Raw genomic sequence first — 23,943 nt, forward strand, 5'->3', positions numbered from 1 at the left:
AGATATTAGACAAGTCAGAAGTCTACTTTGCTGAGAATGTGTAGTGTAGTTTTCTTAATGTGTTGAATAAAAGCAGATCTATAAGCTTTAGAAACCTGGTATAAAGTGGTAGTTTTACTTCAAAAATTTAAGTGATCTTTACCAGAATTTTCTTCCTCTCAGGAGCCCACGGCATGTACATCTGATTGTATCAAGTTAATGTCACTGGGGCATTGGATATGCAAGTCTGAAGTTCAGGGGAATCATCTGGGTTAGAGCTTTCAGGATACATAGTGTGTGCAAAGCCATAATCACAGATGAGATCATAAATAGGGTGACTAAAATAAAGAAGAGGTTCAAAGACCAAACCCTGCTCACCAAGTTCGAAAGGCATGGAGTTAGGAGGAGACAGCAAAGGAGAATGAGAGGGGTGTATAGGAAACTAATAAAGTATGAGTTCTAGATGCCAAGTGGACAGAAAGTGGATCGTGAAGGAGGGAGAAACCAACTGCGGCCACTAGGACTGTTTGATCAGACAAAATAAAACTGAGAATTGATTGTCAGCTTTAGGGTGTTGCAGGTGACCACAAGAAGAAAGGTCTCAGAGGAGAGATGGAGATGAAAATCAAATTGTAGAGCATTTAAGAGAGAAGAAAAGTTGAAGATGGTGACAACACTTTTAGAGAGTGTGGATGAATCTGTCAAGATTTTTATTACTTTTTGGGAAAGACAGAAAGAAGAGAAGTGGGGCAGTAGCCAGAGTTAAAAATCAATAATCTTGCTAAAGCCCTAGATGTTTATTCAGTTGTGACCTTCAAGATTCATGCTGTGGAACATTCCAGAGATTATTTCAGCCTGAACAGTTTCTGGTGTGGCCTGAAAAAAATTCTGTCTTCCCAGATATAAGTTTCTTTTAATGTGTAAAAATCGAATGCTTTTGCCAAGATAATTTTGTCAAAGAAAAGTGATTCCTTGGACCAGCTGTTCTCAAAGTGTGGTTCCAGGACCAATAGTATTGGCATCTCCTAGGTACTTGTTAGAAATAAAAATTCATGAGCCACTAGTAGACCTTCTGAATCAAAAATTCTGAGGGTGTGGCCCAGCAATACATGTTTTAACAAGCCCTCCAGGTGATTTTTATGCACATTAAAGTTTGCAAACCACCGGCCTACAGTAAGTCATAACACATATGTTTTTCTATAAATAAAAAGGCATTAAAAAAGAGAATGATAAAGGGAGTGAACAATCTACATTAATTGTATGTTCTGAAAATTAGCAAGAATGCTACCATGAGTTCATTGCTCTTAACTATAATATCAAAGGAATAATTATAATTCTATAATTCATAGTTGTAACTTAATTAGACATAAGATAAATATTTCATCCTTCTGCATGATGCCGTATACATCACTGCTTTTAAAACCATTAATCATTACATAGTTGCTTTTCAAGTATGGAAATGGCTCTAACTAAAAGATTTATGAAATTTATATAAACTCAAAATAATATACCTACCTTGAACATAAATTCTTGCCTGATGTTTATCCTTTCCTCTAATGTTCTCAGCCTCACATTCATATAAGCCTTCATCTTCTAGCTGAATATTGAAGATCTTGAGGACAGCTCCAGAGGTGCTGATCTCAGCAGTGCTTGGCATCGGTTCTAGGACCTTTCGCCATCGGATATCAGGAACAGGACTTTAAACAGAAGATACAAGTGCTAAAGGTCCACAACTCTTAAAAGAAAATTACTTTATGTTTATAGCTAAATAGTTAAAGCATTTATTTCCTAAAATGGTACAAAAATTAATACAGTTCTATATATGTTAACGAAAAGTTTAAGTATACTTACTTTCCAAGCGCAAAACACTCTAAAGTCACATTTTGACCCATCAATGCATATATGTCCTTGAACTGAACTACGATATCAGCAGGATATGGTTTTGTTGTTCCTAATATTAGGAGAAGCACAAACATCCACTAATTATTAAGCACAATAGTGTTCTTTTTAATATCGTGATTTCTGTAGGATTAGAACTGCTTCAATATGGAATGCTTTTCTCGGTGTGGGTACTGGTCATGTCACAATGTACAGACTTGTTTATTTATACACAGTACATATGTGTGCATATAGTATAACTCATCAAGCATTTCAATAACATCGGCTCATTCTGACAGCTGCATAACCACTCTGACTCAATTCACTAAAAAAATTTAAGAAGTCTTTAGGAAGCATCATATATGTGTAAACGTTGTGATCGGCACTGTATGGGGCTCAGGAAGGTAGAAAAAGACAAAAAGAAATGAAAGATAAGGAAAGGGAAAAAGCAGAAAAGAAAGCCAAGGCAAGAAAAGAGGAAGAAAAAAAGAAAGAAATGAAGAGATGAAGAGATGAAGCGATGAAGGCAAAGAGGAAGGAAGCAAGTTGAAAAGAGGGAAAGAGAGAGGGATACAAGGAAATATTTATTCAAACAACACTGCACTCATCAAAATACTTTACTTCATTTATTTAGCATATCAGTCTTGAAAAATGTGTAAATTCCTCAATCTTACAGGGGAAAAAACAGGCTCAGAAAGGTAAAATACATTGTTTAGGATCACAACATGAGTGTGTACTTTACACTGTATAATGCTAAAAAGACAAATACATGCACAATAATTTGATACATAAGACAAAACAAAATAAGTACTCTGAAAGAGTGACTGCCAAGGAGGATAGTTAGAAGTATGTAAGTGCTGTAGGAATCTCAGGCAAAGATGGCATTTGAATTAGACCAGTTCAGGTTGAGGAAACAGCAAATTATGACAAAGCTTTGGGAATGTGCAAAGAACTAAACAAGGTCTAGGAAATCAAATGACATTGAAGTATATGTAGTTGAAGTTGAACCCACAATCTAAAAGGACTAAAAACACGATATTATAGATTGTTAGAGTAATTTCCTCAATGGGCATCTATCAGTAGGACTTGGTAAGAGAAGTAATAGGGACTTTATCTTGGGTTTAAGTAGAAGACCTTGTTGGCAGTTTTAAAGAATGGAACATGGAAAGGAGAAATACAGATCTAAAGATCTAAAGAGATCTAAAGGAGGCTATTTCGTTAATTCAGGCAAAACAGGTGAGGGCTGACACTAGGATACAGCCATAATGAAAACAGAAAGGAAACAACAGATACAGATTGTATTTCAGAGGCAGAATCAATGTTGGATCAATGTTTCTCAAGGTATAGATCAAAGACTCAATTATCAGAATCACCTGGGATGCTTGTTAAACTTGTAGATTCCTGGGTCATATCCTAGGCCTGCCAAATCAGTATCTTTGGGTCCCCTGTTTCCCCCAAAACTTCCTTGGTGCTTACCTACTAATTAAGAACCATTTGATTAGCTGTCATGAAGATCAGGGAAAGAAAGGAGTTGAAGATAAAAAATGCTACCTTGAGTTAGTGGAAATAAAATGGTGTTGCTAAATAAGCTGAAGAACACCCAGAGAGGAGGAGCTTTTGTGGGGAGATAACAATTGTATTTGGAACACTTTCAGCTTAATATCATCGACAGCCTTTTTAGGGGGACAAGTCCAGGATGTAGGTAGAATTAAGGTCTAAACACACAAAATTTGAAGTCATCTGCCTAGAGCTACTGTTGAAAATGTGTAAGTGGCTGGCAATATCTAGGCAAAGACTAGAAATAAATATAAGAAGGAAGACTGCCTGGTGAAGCATACTGTGTAGAATTAGTCAGGCAGATAGATGAGAAGTTGAGGAAATTAGGTAAAGAAGGGAAAGTTCACGAGCAGCAGAAGAGGCCATGTCAAAGTTCAAACAGAATAAGGACCGAGAAGTGTTTTTTGGATTTAACAATTAGGGAGTTGTGATTATTCAAGATTGTTTGTATTGAATACAAAAGAATATGCAGAGAGAACGAGGTGGGGTAGAATTTGAAGATACAGAAAAGAAAGGAAATAAACGATGTAGTGAAGTCTCTAATGGAATCAAATTGGTTGTGAACCAGAACAATCAGAAGAATGAGCTTGAGCAGGAGGAGAAATATTTCTTCCACTGAGACAGGAAGGAAGGAAATAAATAGAAGCACTGAAATGCAAGTATATTTCTAGGAGAGAGTAGGAAAGAAAATCAAGGGCACCTTTTTTTACATGATGGCACCTTTTCACTTTGTGAAGTAGGAAGTGAGGGTATCTTTTAAGACTGAGAGAAAAATGAGCCAGAATGTCAACAATATTTATTGAATATCAATTACATGAGTGTTGCTTACAGAGAGATGTAAACATGGAATCTCAGTGATACTATGGCATTTTCCCAATTGTCACACTGTATTTATGGGTAAAGGCAGGAACCAAATCTAAGTCTGTCAATCTGAAGGTGGTATCCCCTCAAAAGCTTGAACTCACTGATACAGCCGTAGGACTGGGATATAAATATTGCAAAGTAAGCAAATATACTGTGATATGATTCTCTTAAGCAGCAGTGCATTTTAGATAGGGTGGCAGTCCATCAGAGCCTGGGGAAAAGCCCATCAGTAGGCCAGTGGTCATGCAACATGGTGCCACTGTGGTAGCCCCCTATGCTAATTACATAGAGTAGAAAAGGCAATTTATTCACTTACCTGTATCATGTAAATAGTTCCTTAAAAATATCATAATAATCAACTTTTTTTTTTTTTATAATTCTGCAATCACTATTGTTTGTTTTGACCTAATCATTTGGTTTCTTCATGAACTTACTAAGTAGGACTGGCCATGAAACAGAAAGCAGATGCCAGGGATTGCTGTTATAACCAATATACTAGTACTTGACCAGTGAATCAGTCCCCTGTGTTTTCTGAGCTACAGGCAACTAACCCAAACTCAATCTTCTCATGATAATTTTATTAGATGAGTCTTCTCAACCCAAAAAGTTCTAGACCAAGCCTTTAGCCCCCCCGCCCCCAAAATGCATACCCTCTATATTGTCCTTCCTGAGAAGCCAGCTAGTCTTCCCACTGGCTGTTTCTTCTCATTGTTATAAGTATACCGTAAGTAGACAATCTTGTGAAAACTGGGTGTAACAAAGTACTTACGTTCAGGTATTGGAATCAGTGGGATAAATTTGCTGAACACACTCTTTGTAATAGAAGGACTGGAAACAAAGCAGGAATAATTGCCTTTGTCAGAAGACTCAACATTTGCAATGTAGAGATTGCCATTCGTCTGAGACACAAATCTTCGTTTATCCATTGTGATAAACACAGGAAATTCATTTAGAAGCCAGCGGTAGCTAAGATCATCTAGAAGAAAATGTTGTCTACTAAATATTAAGCTCTTATCCAAAAGCAAATATTTTGTTTCCTAGTAACAAGCTATCACATGATCTAATAGAGGCTATTGTAGAGCAAACATTGGAAGAAAGCCAAACAGTGCAAATTTTCTAATAGCTACCATATTTTGCATGAATATAATCATCATACTAAGCAGTCACATCTATTTATGCCTCTCTCTATTATATTGTGAACAATTAATATTCTTAATTCCATTTCATTGATGGTTAAGTGAAACTTGAAAAGGTTACATAACTTGCTTAGAACTTCATGACAATTAAGTAGAATTGGGATTTTGAATCCAGGTCTAATAATTCCAAAGCCCATGATTGTTCTGCCCTACTGTATTTTATAAATAAAATCAAGATGACTTATTGTACTGTGGCTTTATCTATTTTTCTTTTGTGTACACCTATTTTAAATTACAGATTTAGAAATGAGCTTACATAACCTGTTGTGGTCATATTACAAAGAGAAAATCACATAAACAAGGAAAAGCATGTTACTGATTTTCTTAAATATTAGGAAATGTATCATATGGCAACTCTCAATCACAGGAAATTTCTTTGGCTAAACACACGAACTAGTTCAAACAAAAATTGAATTTCCTCCTTAATTTGCTGCTTTTCCTATAGTTTTCTATATCTAGCTCCCCTCTCTGCTTTAATGAATGACTCTCTAGTAGTCATTCAACAAACACACAAGATGAAACTCTGGGCAAGGCATAACCCTAGATCACAAAAGGATGATTCCCTTTAAAATATCTTGACCATATGAAGACAATTGCTACTAGTAAGAGTATAAGTGGGAATCTCCCTAGGTCAGGTTAGACAGGATTTTAGATTTAAAATGGTGGAAAGCCAAGATTTAACAGCACTCAGGCTTCTTTTAAGGATGAAATAATCATGACAAACCACTATTTTGCTTCAGGGAACTCAATGTGACTAGTAAAGCTGCCAGAGAAGAGAGTGAAGGAGCAATGTCTGAAACAAACTAAAAGAAATGCACCCTGTACAAGCCCTGCGTGATTGTCAACAATAATCTGGGCATTATATTTAGTTGAGCCATGTAATTTTCTCCAAGAATATACATCAGGAAAGACAGCAAAGATGATTATGTTATTTTGGTGTTTAATTATATTATGTATTATAGAAGTAGTATATATCCATTTAAAAAAAAACAGAAAATACAAGTAAAGTTAAAAAGAAGAAGGAAATTAAACCACCATAATCAGCCTCCAACTCAGAGTTACATTAACATATGTCATTCTAGACAAGTATATCTGTGGATGATTGAATTATTTTAATTTGTTATCTTTATGCTGATTTACAGTCACAGAATAATTAGGATAGGAAGAAATTTAGGCAGCTGCTTATATTTCTGAAATTATGGCTTCCTGGGATCAGGCAAGAAGTAAAGAAGTATCACATTCAGAAAGAAGTATTATGTAGTCTTTCATCGGAATTGATATTTATAATAAATGTTAAAGAAGACTGAACTTTTCTGATTCTAAAATAATTTTCCTTATTCTCAGTTAAAGTGAAAATAATTATTTTGTAGTGATTTCTAGTAATAATTAAATTCCAAAAAAAAACTAAAAAACAAAAAAATCAGGAGAGTTTTGTGCACTTCCTTAAAAAAAAGAGGAATTTTGTAACATACAATGTTTCAAAGATACCACCCACAAAAAACCTTCAGAATAGTCTGAAGGTCAATGGTTGTATGAATACAGAGATAATTCTAGATATGACTTTTATCAGGCTAATCAGTCGCTCTATTACTTGGTTTCTCTAAAATTTAACACATTTTTCTTTGTGCCAATCATCAAAGATGTGTGAAGAAGAAGAAGTGGTGATATTTTAACCTTTAAGGGATGAAAGCTAAGTCGGAGAAGTTATTGTGGTGATGTTAGCATGAACATAAGTCTTGAACTATAGCGCAATTGGTCTGACTGATTTAATGCCCAATTTAGATCCTCTAATTTATTTATTTATTTATTTATTTGAGACAGAGTCTGGCTCTGTTGCCCCAGTGAGTGCCATGGTGTCAGCCGAGTTCACAGCAACCTCAAACTCCTGGGCTCAAGCGATCCTCCTGCCTCAGCCTCCCGAGTAGCTACAGGCATGCGCCACCATGCCCGGCTAATTTTTTCTATATATATATTTTTAGTTATCCAGGTAATTTCTTTCTATTTTAGTAGAGACGGGGTCTCGCTCTTGCTGAGGCTGGTCTCGAACTCCTGACCTTGAGCGATCCACCCACCTCAACCTCCCAGAGTGCTAGGATTACAGGCGTGAGCCATCACGCCCGGCCTAGATCCTCTAATTATTTATTTTACAACAACTGAGTACTTTCTGTGTGTTGCTAAACAAGATAGATGTGGTTTTTGCCCTTTTGGGACTTGTAACATAACTAATCTAAATTTATCTAACAAATGTTAGCCTATCCACAAGGTCATTCGCTAGGAAAAAAATAATAAACACAATATATTAAAAGCTATCATGTCGTTACAACAAAGGTAGGAATTGCTATTGCCATTTTTAAATGCGGGAGCCAAGGCCTGGCCAGTTAGGTTAAGTGACTTGCCTAAGGTCATATAGCAACAGGGAGGCAGAGCTCATGTTCTAACCTCCTTCCCCATCCCACCATCACCAAAATAAGCTGGGCCATAACTGCAGTAATGCCTCTCGCCTGCCTCTCTAACTTAAGCATGGAATTTCATTTTGGCAATCAGGAGCTAATCTCTGACCCGTATCTCTCAAGGACTCAACAGATTATCTTCTTGTGTCTTTCCTCACCCCATGCAGATGATAAAATCAACCACCTTTGAAAAGGCCATCATTTGTTTTTCTCCTACCACTGTAGACTGGATTAAATAATAAATTACAATAAAATTAATTTTTCAGGAAGACTAAGTGCCAGCACATGTTTAAGAAATGTTGCTTTTATCAATAAATATATAAGACTTCTTCCCTTTGCCCCAGGAGAGTCTGGACCACACACAGTACAGCAGAAATTTGTTTTAGCCAACTATAGTGCATTGGATAGTTTCATTGTTTTATTTTGAACTACATCACTTATCAAACCTTGCTAAATAATGTATCTTTCTCCTTGAAATACACTTGAAGTACTTTAGTGTGCCCTGGAGGAATAACTTGCAAACTTTTTTAGAAGATTTTTGGGCCCTTTTAAAAATTAACCTCAACAAAACAGAATTTACCTATATTGACAAAATCACCACAGCTTCTGATCAGTGCTTTGACACTGTAAACCAGCAGTCCCCAACCTTTTTGGCACCAGGGACCAGTTTCATGGAAGACAATTTTTCACGGACTGGGTGGGGGATGGTTTGGGGATGATTCAAGGGCATTACATTTATTATGCAGTCAAACCTCTCTACTGATGATAATCTGTATTTGCGGCCGCTCCCCAATGCTAGCATCACCACCTCAGTTTCACCTCAGATCATCAGGCATTAGATTCTCATAAGGATCACGCAACCTATATCCCTTGCATGTGCAGTTTACAGTAGGGTTCCTGCTCCTGTGAGAATCTAATGCCACTGCTGATCTGACAGGAGGCAGAGCTCACGTGGTGATGCCAGCAATGGGGAGCAGCTATAAATACAAACGAAGCTTCATGTGCTCACCTGCCACTCACTTCCTGCTGTGCAGCCCGGTTCCTAACAGGCCACAGACCAGTACTGGTCCATGGCCCAGGGGTTGGGGACCACAGCAGTAAACTATATATTAAACACATTCAGAAAGAAATTTATACCAATTTATTGTGAGCTAATGTGTTCCCTACCCTGTTCTCCCATTCCTGTCTATTTTTATGCCGACTGAGATTCATTCAGGATCATATTTAATATCCTGGGCTTTATTTTTCTTTAGTATACTCCCACTTTGTTATCTTTTTAAAAATTCTTACATGCGCCTGTTATTCAGTATCAAAGATACCCAAGCTTCAAATGATGGATTTTTTTTCTCCGTTCTCTTTCTTGCAACATACAAAGATATGATATTTTGTGAGATGCAGTAAGTCAATTTTTGATGGCCATATTGACAAAATTTAGCTAAAAATAAAGCATTATGTTTTCATTTTTGAGAGTCTAAAAGTTTAAAAAGTCTTACACATTTATGATTTATAGCACTTAAAAAGTGCTATAATGTGTAAAGTCTTACACATTTATGATTTATAGCACTTACTCTGTGCTAGGTATATATTAGGAGAGCAGTTGTATATCAGATATTATTATAAAATTGAATAATCATTTGTACTGAAATGCATTTGTGATTGCTCTTGATAAGTAAAGTAGTTCAGCTCAGAGTTAGCCCCTTTGTGAGGAACCGCAGAGCATCCAACTCCATGTACTAAGATACATTTTATTTACTTTATTGATACTTTATTACTAATCCATTGAAACTACATATCCATGTTACTATTTTCAAATACATTGTTAAATTCAAAGCTGATAACATGCTCTATGTAGTAGGTGGCACAAATTTTAAATGAGGAAATTAAGATGTAGACATGTCATAGTAAGGACTGAATCCCAGATCACCAACTAGAGCAATAGGGCTTGACAACTATAAATAACTCCATATGTAATATTCTTGGAGATTGAGAGCCCAAAGACAGATTCCTTTGCATCCTAAAGCCAATGAACTTCTAAGCTGCAAAGCATAAAACCTTAATGTAACTACATTAAGGAGGAAGGAGAGATACGGTACAGAGATAGTAAAATAGTACCATACAAACATATATTAATACATTATGGTTTTGAAGCAAATACCTGTGGTTGATGGTAGCTTGTCTAATGTTTACAGATATCATATAGCTGCTAATAACATAAACTGACAGAAGGAGATGAGATATTCATATTTTATTCTGTGATTAGTGATGTTTCTTGGACTCATTTACAATCAACTTTGTATTTGTTTTTTCCATGTGAATATATGTATTTTTGTTGGGATGAAGAGGTAGTTCACTCTTTTGGCTTAATGGATGTAAGCTTCTACTAACCTTGTCCTGGTCCATGAAATTCTTCACTCAGCACAGTGGTTGAGATGCCACAGAGATAGAAAGCAAGACTTATCTTAGATAAATCTAAGAGCCTCCCATTCCTTGGGCCCCTTCTTCCCATTTTCTAACTATTCTACTTTCCTAGGTAATCACAGGTGATCCCATGGCTTTGAAAATAATTTATATGATGATGAATCACAAATTGATATTTTCAGCTTCAGACATCACCCCTGAGCTCCACACACATAGAGGACTGCCAATTTGACTTCCATTTGGAAGTTTAACAGACATTTCATATTTAACATTTTCACACCTATTCCTTCAGCTGAAGTAATGGCGACTTCAGTCTTTCAGGAGCTCATGACAAAATCTTTGATGCCACCTTGATTCCTCTGTTTCTCTTAGACCTCATATAAAGTCAACCAGCAAGTACTCTTGGCTTCTCCTTCAAAATGTATTTAGAATTTAACCAAAACATATCTAGAGTTCTATATAGAATTTAATATATTCTGTTTTTTTTAATATATCCAGATTTATGTTCCCACTTCCATGGCCATCACTCTGGTTCACTAAATGCTGCCTAAATTATTGAAATACCTCCTAATTGACCTTCTGTTTCCACCTTTGTCCTCTCTAAGTCCTTTCTTAAAACTGTAGTCAGTCATGGTTTTACAACTTAAATCCCGTCATGAGTCCTCTGCTCAAAGCCCTCCAATGTAAATCTCACTCAAAGTATTTGATAAAAGCCAGTTATTGCTATGAATTAAAAGGTCTCCACAAGATGGCTCTTGTACCTCTCTTGTTTCATTCTTACCACCCCTCTGCCTTATTCACTCTACGGCAGCCACGCTGGCTCCTCTGGTCCTCCATGCTCCCACCCCAGACCTTTGATCTTGCTGCCTCATCTACCTGGCGTGTCCTTCTCTCAGGTACCAGCACTGTTAGCTCCCTCATTTCCTTCAGGTCTTTATTCAAAGTTTCCTTCTCAGTGACGCTCTTCCTAATAGTGCAACCACCTCTTCAACACTTGCCCTTCCCCCTCCCTTGCATTATTTTTTCTCCCTAGCACTTATCTATCAATATCTAACATAATATGTCTTTTAACTATTTGTCTTTTACGTCGTCTGTCTCTCCCAGCAGAAGGTCTGTAAGGGCTGGTAGCTTTTCCTGTTTTGCTTCTCTGAGGTATTTCTGTAGCATAAACAGTGTCTGTGGCACAGCAAGTGTTCATAAGAGATTTGCTGAGTCAATGAGTGATGGAATGAAGTCCATCCAGTATTGAATATGGTCAAACGTAGTCATTGGTTATTTACGGTTATTACATTGTGGGAAATGCTATGAAAATGAGAGGGTTTTTGTTTTTTTTTCATAGTTTCAACAGTTCCTCAGGAAAAAGACTTTTCTCATTGAAAGGCTGTTACAACGTTTTGAATTTTATATGTTCCTCTTATATTTATCAAGTAATCTTCTCCCTCTTACTATGGAGAAAATTACCAATATTTTATATATAAACAACCAGAACTATAAATAAATATAAAAATATATAATTTTCATAGAATATATATGTATAATTTTGTGCAAAATACATGTTTATATATGTACACACACACATTGGATTGATGTATTACACACAAAATCATTTCCATAGCTCCTTATGTCTCATTCTCTATGGAGATGTTTAAAGTCAAATTTATGACATAATATTAGAACTATGGGAATACAAAATATATTTTTATTGTGAAAAGTGATATTCATATAGTATCTCAAGGAGATATCTGATAAATCAAACAAGGGAAAAATGGTGGAAATACACAAAGCGTTTATCTTTTAATTAGCACTTTGGCAGCTTTTATCTTAGCCATATCAAATTATGAAAACCACATATTCCAAGTTGAATCTCATGACAGATGACACTTAATTTAGCCCATTATTTGAACTGGACAATTATTCTTGCAGATTGGTGCTCCTGAAGAGATTAATAATTTATTACGTCTTTATCCCTCTCTGGTGTTTAGTTACAGTTCACAGTATTTTATAGATGTCAAATTGTTAAAAAAATAATTACACATCATTCCTTGGTCCTTTTCTATTTCAGGAATAATTTCTAGATAATCGATCATCATTTCCCTATATAATGGGAACTTTAAGGAGGACATAATCCACTACATATATGTTTATAAACTGAAATGATTAGGATCTTGGGATTAGGGATAAGCAATTAATGAGCCAATATAGGAAGCCTCTATAACCACTAGTAAGTGGTATAAAATCATGCAGATATTGAGTCTCATTTAATTAATAATGAGCCATGATTATTAGGCTAATAATTAATAATATGAAATTATTACTAGGAAAATGGAAATTTTCCCATTTTATTCTATAGATACTTATTGTCACAGAAGTACTAAGTTTACCTGGAAAATGGTAGGGAGGGTCACAGAGAAGCACCATTCCTTTCCCTTCTTTTACTCTGACTTCAGGACGTTCCTCAGGTGGGAAAGGATCAAGATCTAATTACAAAAGAAAAAAAAAGAAAACATTTACTCTCTGGTCAATAGAAAGAGAGACATCTATTAAATTTTATCTTTCAGCGACTCACTCACTTTTGATATATATTAAATAGTACCTCTCAGTTGGTTTGGTGAAGCCTATGAAAGTCAGTTCCTCATTTTTATGCACCAGGATTGGTGCACGCTATTGAAAAGTTCTATATGAGCTCAAAGCCAACACATATTAGTAGCAGCTTGCATAAGAATTTTGACAACTCTGAAGATTACAAATAGCCTAAAGCCTTTTGTTTCAAATTTAGAGAGAGTCTCAGTAAGAGTATCTGGAAATATAATGAAATCAGACAAAACCAGAGATCTACCAAAGAAAGTAAGTTAACAGGAGGAACAGACTTATTTGAAGGGTATTTCTCTTCCCGAGGAAGGACCTGAATATCAGGAAATTCTAATTGTTCCCTTTTTGCAGAGGATCCTTCAAATCTATGTCTCTAGTCCTGATGTCTCACTCAAATGCCATCCCTAACTTCAACTGCTTACTTGGCATTTCAACTTAGATAACTTAGTTACCATAACCTCTACATGTGGAACAATCATTTAATGTTTTCATGCTTGAAATTGGTTTTTCTTGCTCCCATTTCATATTTAATGAAAGCAGAATGTTTCTGCCCTTTGACTAGACTTTGCTTGAAAAATATATTTAGGATCTTCTTTCCATCAGGGCACTGCAACCTGTTAATTCTTTCCTCGTGGTTAGTATACATTATTTACATTTCCACTTTCACTGCACTAATTTGATTTTACTGATCTTCTGATCCTGTCTCCCTCCCTCCTGATAATCACTACCATGTAGGACTTCTTACAACATCATTTTCATCCTGTAATCCATTTTACAAAAGACTTACATGCTGCCTTATGAAATCATTTCTGAAGACCATCTGGTCCAACTCATCTCCCAATGCACAATTTTCTTTCAGAACAACCTCTAGCAACACTTAGCACAGTGTTTCTCAAAATGTTTTCCATTACTGGCCCCAATAAAAAGAAATTTTTCATTTAGATTTAAAATAAATAATTAAATTAATTAAAATAAAATTTAAGTTATTTCTACTAGGAGAAATTAAATACTAAGGAATAAGATATTGTCAGGTAGGGTTGATCTTTTATGTTGTAATATCTAAGATATTTTCTTCCCTTAAAAACCAATTTTCACCCCCTTGAGGGTGATATTGGCCCCATCGAGACTACATGGCTTATCACTTCCACTGGTGCTCGTTTTTAAAGATTAATTCAAAATCCTCAGACCACGGCCTTTGTTTATTTTACAACATTATCTTTCACTATTTCAAGAGCATTCGTAAAACCCTCATGACACTTTGCTCTCTTTGCCACACAATCTTGAAGACCTACATCATCTATGATGCCTTCCTCTCACTATCCTTTCTTCTTTTTTCTCCTCTTGCTGAACTCTTACAGTGACATTTATTAGTATCTATTTTGAAGTTCACAACAGAATCCCCGTATTTTAACTTAAAACTTTCACATATGTATGACTTGTCTCACTACCAACAGTCTGCAACCTGTGTATGGGGAGCAAATGTATCTTCTTTAACATCCCACATAGTGAGTACTTTAGCTAAAATGATGAGGTATTGTTCCATTTTCACTGGAAGAAGTAAAAGGATTTTAATAAAAGAAAAAAATCCAAGAGTGTTGACCATCACAGAATCATCACTCTAGTTTATGTACATTTTTATCAGTAATTAAAACATCTAATTTTTCCTTCACCTAAATACATTTGCCCATTTTTTTAAGTTACAGTTACTCACATCCAAAGCTCAGGGTTGCTTCAGTGCTTCTGACCATCCCGTAGTTATTTGATGCTAAACAGTAGTATATTCCAGCATCTTTCTGTTTGTCAGGGTTGTTGATAACCAGGTTTCCTCCTACCATGCTGTATCGATCACTTGTCAGATCAACATCCCCATTATTCATTCTCCATCTATGAGAACAAGATATAAATGTCATAGCAAAGGTCATGAGACCTAGAAATTATACTGGGCTAACATAGTTCTAAAATAATTTGGATATAGCTCCATGTGAAGTCAGATGATTAATATCCAAAGTATACAGAGAACTCCTAACACTCAAAAACAGCAACAAAAATCAAACAACCCAATTCAAATAATGGGCAAAGAACGTGAATAGACATTTCTCCAAAGAAGATATACAAATTGCCAATAAGTTTATGAAAATATGTTCGACATCACTAATCATTAGGGAAATGCAAATCAAAACTACAATGAGAGACCACCTCATTCCCACTAGGATGATTACTATTAAAAAATCACAAAATAAGTGTTGGTGAAGGTATGGAGAAATTGGAACCCTTATACACTGTTAGTGGGACTGAAAATGGTATAGTTGCTGTGGAAAGCATTATGGTGGTTCCTAAAAAAACTAAAAAATAGAATTACTGTATGATCCAGCCATTCTACTTCTGTGTATACACCCGAAAGAACTGAAATCAGGGTATCAAAGATGTACTTGTACTCCCATGTTCATAGCAGCATTATTTGAAATAGCCAAAATGTGGAAGCAGCCCACAGATAAAAGGATTAGCAAAATGTAGTATATACATAAAATGGAATATTATTTAGCCTTATAAAGGAAGGAAATTTCTGAGGACATTATGCTAAGTGAAATAAACCAGTTACAAAAGGACCGAAAAAAAAAAAAAGGAATATGATTCAAGGTGAGATTTCTTCATTTCCTGTAAGTCCAAGTCTCTGGGATCATGATTTATAATTTAGCTCAGGTACAGACAGGAGAATGTTAAAGTGAATGATATATTTCCTCTTTATTTCATGAGACAGGCCAAGTGACAAATACTTTGTTGAGTTTTGCTCTATAAACTGATTTCCTAGCATACATACATGGTTTATAATTGATAACTACTTTTGCACTACTTAGATTCATACATATACAGATACTAAGAGCGTTTCTCTACCAGAAATAAAATATAAAATATCAATATCGGATTTGATATATCAATAATTTTCAATAAAATGAACTGAAATCAAGGTTCTGCTCAGAAATGGCATATGCTGACCACTAGAGGTCGATCACACAATGTGAAAAATGATAAAAGTCAGTTGGGTCTTTAGATTCTAAGCCATGAAAATACAAGTAAAACCAGATTTTTCTCAGCCTAGAGTTAGTGGTCACTTGTGTGTTTTCTTATTATTCAGGGATTATTTTTGGCAAAGGGATTTTTTTCCCTACCACATAATCTCATAACAATGAAGGTGAGAAGTGTTGCAGATAATCAGATTGTTAACTGGTGGGGATTGTGTTATAAACAAATTGACGAGAAACAGGGATCTAACTTTCATGGTAAGATGATAAAAAGAATGCATATAGAAAATAGTTCTCAGTTAAAATCACCCCCTGTGTGACTTTACAATCATTCTCCACCAGGATTTAACCTCTGATATTCCATGTCCTCAGGAAGGCCATAAGACAGGAGCCGTGGTCAAGTAGCTCAAGTAGTATCCTGTGGCCACGTCACTGGCACATCGCCCTGGCACATTTCCAATTAGGGTAAGAATCATGCCAAAAAGTCCTAACGATTTTAGAATATCTATTATTAAATCAAAATTACTAGAACATTTTTAGTTATAATTTTTATGGTATAGGAGGTAATTCAAAAGCAAGCATAGAAAACTGTGCTTTTGTATTTTTAAAACCTACCCAATTCCAACCCAATGAAAAAGTCCACCCTTCCCCCAGCCTGATGGCAATATTGTCCCTGCCTGAACCATCCAGCATCAAGTTGCTTAGCACTTGATGACAGTGGTTTTCCTTGTTGGGCAGTTCCAACTGTTGAGATTTTTTTCCCACATTATGTTGACTCCAAAATTTTGTTTATTGCCTTAACTTCTTCCCCCTGGATCTGACTCTGCCTATGATATCATATAAGGATTAAGTTTTGCTGTGTTTGGGTAAATTCACTGGCCTATTTTTAGAAACATACACTATTGTTGCAATCCTTTTTACACTGCTTTAAATACAGTTTTTATTGTAGTGCTCGTGTCTTTGGGCATGAGGTAAGACAATGAAAAGCCCACTGCTAATAAGGGGGAGGTAGGGTTTCCTGTTGTCCTCTCAGGGTGTTGCCATGCATATCACATTATCACAGAACATGCTACAAATATAAAACTACTGTGTGAATGGCAAATTGCATCATTACCAAGGTTAATGTGGCTTGTATTAAATATTAAGTAAATTTTAAAAACTTCAAGAGTTCTTTTCCATAGACTAGCTACATCATGAACTGAATTTTTTCTTTTTTTTTTTCCTGTGAAATGCAGGCTGCCTGTATTACAAGATTAAACCTCTACCTGTCTTCTCCAGCTCTCTACATTAATTTATGAATAGTCAAGCCAAACTCAAACTGGGAATTTCAGCACTGGTGCCGCCGATGAGAGGAGTGTGTGATGTATTTGCCAAGCAAAGCTTTTCTTCTTACTGTCTCTGTGAGGTGGGGAGAGAGAGAGCAGCAAGACACGTAGCCCTTCCCATGCTTTGCAAACACTATCTGGGAACAACCTCTCTGGTTTGTTGTCTCCATTCCAGCCTGGAGGCTGATTAGCTGAGGTCTCATGTATGAATGCAGGGACAGAGTGTCACAGAATAAGCATCACTGAAATAGCTTTTGAGATTCTATCAATCTATATAGATAAATACCAAAAAAATTATATACTTCTTTGGAAGTCATAAAACCTGTGTTTCAGTCTGGATCTTTGATTTTCTACCTTTTGATTAAGATAATTTACTTATTCAGGACTCAGCTTTCTCTTCTGTAAAATTATCTTGGATTAGATCACCTCTACAGATCCTATTAGTTACACTATTCCATGTCTGTGATGCATAGGCTCTCAGTATATATGGCTTAAGGGTGGAAATAAGTCTAGCCCATCAAATATTTTCAGAACAAATGCTATATATAATTAATAAAATACCTACTTATGTTGCACTCCCATGCATGAAGTTGAAACAGTAAAAATAATTTCAAAGGGGTGGTGATTTTGTATCTAAAGTCATATTTTATTTTAAGAATAACTTTGTAATTATAGCCAGAGGCAAGAGAAAATTAGTACATTTAAAATTAAATGGGGGGAAGGGGATATTCTCCTTGATAACAACTTTTTATAACAGTAGAAAGTTATTTTCCTATCCAGGAAAAAAAAAATAGTCTACTATTAAAATTAACATTGTTGAGTGACAACCTTGAATTAAGTCAGTTGACATCAACACATTAGAGCCCCCAATTTCTCCATCAATCACTTGCTTTGTCTTGAAGGAACCATTTCACAGGTGAAATTCTAACACATTGGCATGAGGCTAATTTTTGATTCTTAGTCTTTGCGTCAGAATAGAAAATGTTAGTATACTTTTCTGAACAATTCGAAGCAGGAAAACCTATTGTTGCTTTTAATAAAGTTATTTTTGATAACATAATTATGTAACCCAGAAAAACAGAAATAAACTCATTTATATAGATTATGCAATAGGTATAGATATTTAAGATTTTTGGGAAAAGTGGTGCTTTCTAGAATTATACTATACAAACTCTTCAAATGTGGTTAATATGGAAATTCATCCATATTTGTGGTTATGAGTTATCTGGGCCAATGCATACAAAAACATTTTATCCTCAAATATGTATACTTAAATTATGCAAGATGTTCACATAAGCATTTGCATGCTTAAAGGCATGATCTCTTTAAACAATCTGTAAGTGAATATGTCAAATGCCACTAGCATTATCTGTGCAGAAAATAGTAAGTGAATAATTTGCATATATTTAAGCAAAGCTGCTATCTATTTTGGGCTATCTTTTTTTAAAAGCTTGATAATATTTTTGTTCATGTCGATAGAATTTGTAGAATGCTTTATATTATATCTTTATCAGTACAGGGTCACAGAGGCTGATCTGTGATCATTAGCCTGACATTCCATTCCGAGAAGAACAGTGAGGTACGTTACTTGTAAACCGGAAAAGGGCTGGCTCGTGCCCTACAGTTTAGTGAAACTTTTCCTTCCAGTGATTCCTCTGGATAAATGGTGTTTATTGGCTGCTCTTCAAAAATTGGTCCAAATCCTTTGTCTTCCTCGGAAACTACAAGAAAAATAAAATTATTTTACATTGTGCCATTTTATAAGTCAAAAAAATGGAAATACTGAAAAAGTTATTAATATCTGAAAAAAATGTCAGAAACAGAATCTCCATTTTAATGCAAAACAAAGGTATTGGCCTTCATAATATTGAAGAAAACATTCAGTCTTTTTCATTCAAAATTCTTTCAGCCCATCTCCCATCATTTCTCCAAACGTACCCTGTTGCCACGCTCAATTACTTATAGCTCCTCAAACAAGCCATGCTTTCATGCCCCTGAGCTTTGCATATGCCTGTCATCTTTCTAGAATCATCACCCTACTTTTTTCCTCTTATCAAAATTTGCATGATCCTTTGTGACCTAGCCATATGTAGAGTTAGTTCCATCAGGAAGCCAAACCCCTCACCCCTCCTGGCTTTTATTGGTCCTCTTTTGTGTTCCAGTAGTTCCCTGTACAGGTCATGGTACTTATCACACCTGCTGTAATTCTTAAGGCAACTTTCTGTGCTGCTAGATTACAAATGCTTGAGAACAGGTGGCTATATCTTTCGTCTCTGTATACCAGTCTCCTAGCTTGCTGTCTAGCTGTCTAGAAGACAATAGGAGCTGAATGATTTCTGAACAAGAGAATAGATAAATAGGTAAGTTACTAGAAGTTCTGGGAAATGGATCTCTTTCCTGGGGTCAGTTTTTGGTTATATTTTTCCAAACATATGACCAGCACTGGTGCTCAGCAACATCTACTACAATCAATGAATAAAGTACACGGATATGGGATCTGACCAACTGGTTTAAAATTTATCACAAATGTAGCCGCACCGAGAAGCAATTGTTACTGATGCTCTATCTTCTTTGGAATGGAAGAGTAACACCTCACAGCAGGAGGAAGAGAATCACTCACATGTCACCAACATGGCAGCATTTACACAGCACAGCTAAGAGCCATATGCCCCACATGAATTAATAATGATCTGTGTGGCTAGAAAGGAGGAATATTCTTATATGAATGTCTTTGCCCAATCAAAGCTGTGATTCACTCCTCCAGTTTATTTTTTTAAGGGAGAGTTTAAGGCAAATGGCATAGACATTTTATCTTCTCTAGCATCAAATTTGAAGATGAGAGTTCTGTTCCACCTTCCTTTAGAAACAACAATTTCATTATGTCATTTAAATCTTGCCACCATTTTTCAGGGGGCCTTTGGACAAATTATTTAATCTCTCCAAGCCTCAATATCACCCTTTATATAATGGGAATAATAAAAAGAATCTACCTTACAAGGTTATTGTCATAATTATTTTGAGACAATGCATGGGAAGATACTAGAATACTTGGCTTATAGTCAGCAATTAATTCACGCTGATTTTGCAAACATTCTCAAGAATTTGCCAATCCTTTCAAAATTTAATTTATATTTCATATGTATAATAACTCTTAAACTAATCATGAAGCTTCTAAAAGCCAGAAGGCAACTTTTATTCACTCTGATTGCTCTGGTGCTATTAGTATTGTGTTGTTTGGAGCAGTCAGTATATAATATATTTGTTGGATAATAAAATTCTTAAGTTTGCTTCCCCGCCCCATGGGAAGCATTAATTTCTCTACACAAACCCAAAATGTTTCAAAGGGAGCTGCTGCATTCTTAGTGGAATTTGCTGAAATTGCCATTCAAGAATTAATAAACCTCAATCACATTCTATAACCACCATCCCATTTCAGACAGCAGATAAACTAACTGCTGGATTGGAATCAGAACAACCAGAGGAACTGACATTAAACTCTGGCAATGCACTTTGCCCACTGTTGTTTTATGCAAGCCATTGTTTCACACGGCTTATACATTTAGAAAAGAAAGGAACAGGAGAGTATGTCTTAAGGACCTCATAACCTACCACAACCATAAGGAACATCGTAACTATGAGGTGTTCACAGAAGCTCTCTGCTAATGATTTTGAAAATCTTGCTCTGGGCTATCTCTAGTTCCGTATTTTTCTTGAGGTTATGAAAACCAGAAATGGATACAATGTTTTCTGCTTCACCTTTAATAATTTACTGATGATGCTTGATATTTCTGACATTTCAGGATGCAACAGTACACCAGGGAAAAATGAGAAATGAATCCCAAATCCCTGATGAGTAAAGACTTTCATTTTGTATATAGGGTCTGGATTTTCCAATCTCTGAAAGAAATGACCTTGTGCTTATCTATGATAAAAATCATATGCTATTTTTCTTCCCACTTGAACAACTTCATGAGCTTTTCCTTGAGTCTCTCCCAATTGTACCGTTTTTCTGACTGGAGCAATTTAGTAACAACTGACATCTAAGATCCTATTGTTTCTTCCCAATTCACATAAACACTTAAAAAGATGGGAGAGAAGTGCACTTTTATCAGTATATTTAGATTCTCTTCTTGAAGGCGAGATGACTTCTATTCCCACTCTACCCCTTAATAAATGATTTTAGGGAGAATCATTTCAAACAATTTTTTGAAATCTAAAAATATATATATTTAGAAAACTAAAAATATTGTTTAGAGGAGTTTAAAGCTCATTAATGTTATGTAATTACATTGTATTTATGTGACAAGCCTGATGGTAAGGTCAATATTATTATTGCAAATGGACAAGATCATCGGATTTAAGGAGAAATGGGTGTATGATGCCATTATGCTCATGCTTTAAACAGAAGACCACTGATTTGCACTGGACTGGATCTTGAGTTTCCACTTCCCACAACAGTGTTAGCTTAAGAATTTCAGATGACCACCATGGCGGCTACAGTTTGATGCACTATAGGTGTTAGTTGTCCTTAGTTCAGTTAATGACTTGATTCTGACGTCGGGTATTGCAATGAGTTTTTAGAGACGACATTAAAAGCATGATCCACGCAAGAAAAAAAAAATGGATAAGTTGGATTTTATAAAAATCAAAAACTTCTGCTTTGTGAAAGACACTGTTAGGAGAATCTCAGGTCTTCAGGGTTAAAGGGTTTCCCTTCGGACTTTCACCAACTTGTATTCCACAAGCAGCAAACTGGAGAGACTTTTAACTAACTAAATATCTGTCTCATTTAATAATGGGGAATATAGTAGTAATTACATATGACTTCATAAAGTTTTAACTCATCTCAAGAGGTACAGGGTTGCATTAGTAAAGAGCCATTACATGATTGCATTTTCAGTGTGGAAACACACAGTGCTGGCCTGTCTGGTTCTGCTTCTATAGTGCCCTTTAGCAGTACCATTAGAGGGAAGGTCTTAATCCAGAATCCTCAATTTAATTTATAATTTAATTAGCTTCCTTGAAAGAACTATTTTTACTTCTTTGAGGTAAGGTGAGTTATGTTCATTCAGAATTGCTTTGATTATTTAAAGTACTACATGGTGCCCCCAAATACAATAAAGACAGAGTCACATAAGCATGTATCTATATAGAGATTAGTTAGTAGATTTTCATATTTTAAAGGAATAGTCTCAAATATTTCTTTTGATAATGTATCTTTTGGTTTTAAGTATACACTTTTGAAATGACAGTTGGTCAGCTTTTAGAAAGCTGAAGATATATTTTAAGGAGTTTTAAGGAGTTTTTTCATCTTGATCACCTTGAAAAGGTGACAACAATAGAAATTTCCTTTGAAAACAATGGAATGGCACATGCTAATAATTATGAGGCTATACTTATCGGGATATATTGAGGCTACATATATGTGGGATAGGTAATCCTTCAAAGGGAATATGTAAAGATTAAGCGATTGGGCATAAATTTTTATAGTCCAAACTGGATAACATTTCTTCTCAATGGAAATACTTTTCATAAATTATATGTACGTATCCCCCAATACTCCACTTACATCTGACCTTTATAGGAACAGACAATATAGTTCTTAGGGGATAAAAACAAGACGCTAATCTCCAAGAAAATACTGACATTATTTTTCACATTGAGAAAATATTACATTTAAGATATTTTCTTTTGTCTATTTCCTAGTTCAAAAAGCAGAATAAGACATTGTTTATACCACATTAGCATTTCTGTTAAGTATAAAACCGTATGTTTTTCTAAACATATTATTTAGAACCATTGTTTTTCTAAAATTTTCAAGCCTAAATAAAATAATGTATTCCATTTGGTGGTTTAGCAATTACTATATACATTTTTATTTTAGGAACATACTTGTGCCCTTGAAAGAAAAATTATTCAGGACAAGCATTTGCATCTCATTGCCACATTGAGCATGAATATGAACCTCATAACACCCTTGAAGACGGTATTCAAGTTCATTGCCCTGTTAGCTCAACTAGGTGCTTGGATCCAGGGAAAAAACTTTCAGGGATGATAGAACACAAGTCTCAGCAAGGGTCCACTAACACGAGCACTATATTCTCAGGCTACAGAAAATATCATCATCTATTGCTTTTTTTCTACAGCCATGAAAACACTTAGATGAAAAGTTTTGATGCCTTGGAAGTATCATAGGGTTAAAAGTCAAGAGAAACCAGAAACAGAGAGGGATTATGTTTTATTAAAAAACTAACATTATTGGCCGGCACAGTGGCTCACATCTGTAATCCTAGCACTCCGGGAGGCCAAGGCGGGCGGATCGTTTGAGCTCAGGAGTTTGAGATCAGCCTGAGCAAGAGTAAGACCCCCGTCTCTACTAAAAAATAGAAAGAAATTAGCTGGACAACTAAAAATATATAGAAAAAATTAGCTGGGCATGGTGGTGCATGCCTGTAGTCCCAACTACTTGGGAGGCTGAGGCAGGAGGATCTCCTGAGCCCAGGAGTTTGAGGTTGCAGTGAGCTATGATGATGCCATTGCACTCTAGCTGGGGCAACAGAGTAAGACTCTGTCTCAAAAAAAAAAAAAAAAAACTAACATTATTTTTAAATACATTCCCTTTTTCTTACTGGATATATTTGTCTTAAAAGGATCATAGAGTTATAGA

At 35.6% G+C, this 23,943-nt stretch overlaps 1 protein-coding gene across 3 annotated transcripts in view; it reads right to left on the reverse strand.

Moving 5' to 3' along the window:
* Positions 1-23,943, reverse strand: part of CNTN1 (contactin 1) — a 311,761-nt gene that overhangs the window by 176,714 nt on the left and 111,104 nt on the right. For all 3 annotated transcript variants that reach the window (XM_012638402.1, XM_012638403.1, XM_012638404.1), the window contains 6 exons: positions 18,865-18,997; positions 14,643-14,815; positions 12,724-12,819; positions 5,048-5,254; positions 1,831-1,930; positions 1,495-1,676 (listed from right to left, as the gene is read on the reverse strand). In XM_012638402.1, coding sequence (XP_012493856.1) covers positions 1,495-1,676; positions 1,831-1,930; positions 5,048-5,254; positions 12,724-12,819; positions 14,643-14,815; positions 18,865-18,997 — 891 coding nt within the window. The remainder of the gene's footprint in view (positions 1-1,494; positions 1,677-1,830; positions 1,931-5,047; positions 5,255-12,723; positions 12,820-14,642; positions 14,816-18,864; positions 18,998-23,943) is intronic.

This window comes from Propithecus coquereli, unplaced genomic scaffold, assembly GCF_000956105.1.
Source record: "Propithecus coquereli isolate 6110/MARCELLA unplaced genomic scaffold, Pcoq_1.0 Scaffold13, whole genome shotgun sequence".
Lineage (NCBI taxonomy): Eukaryota > Metazoa > Chordata > Mammalia > Primates > Indriidae > Propithecus > Propithecus coquereli.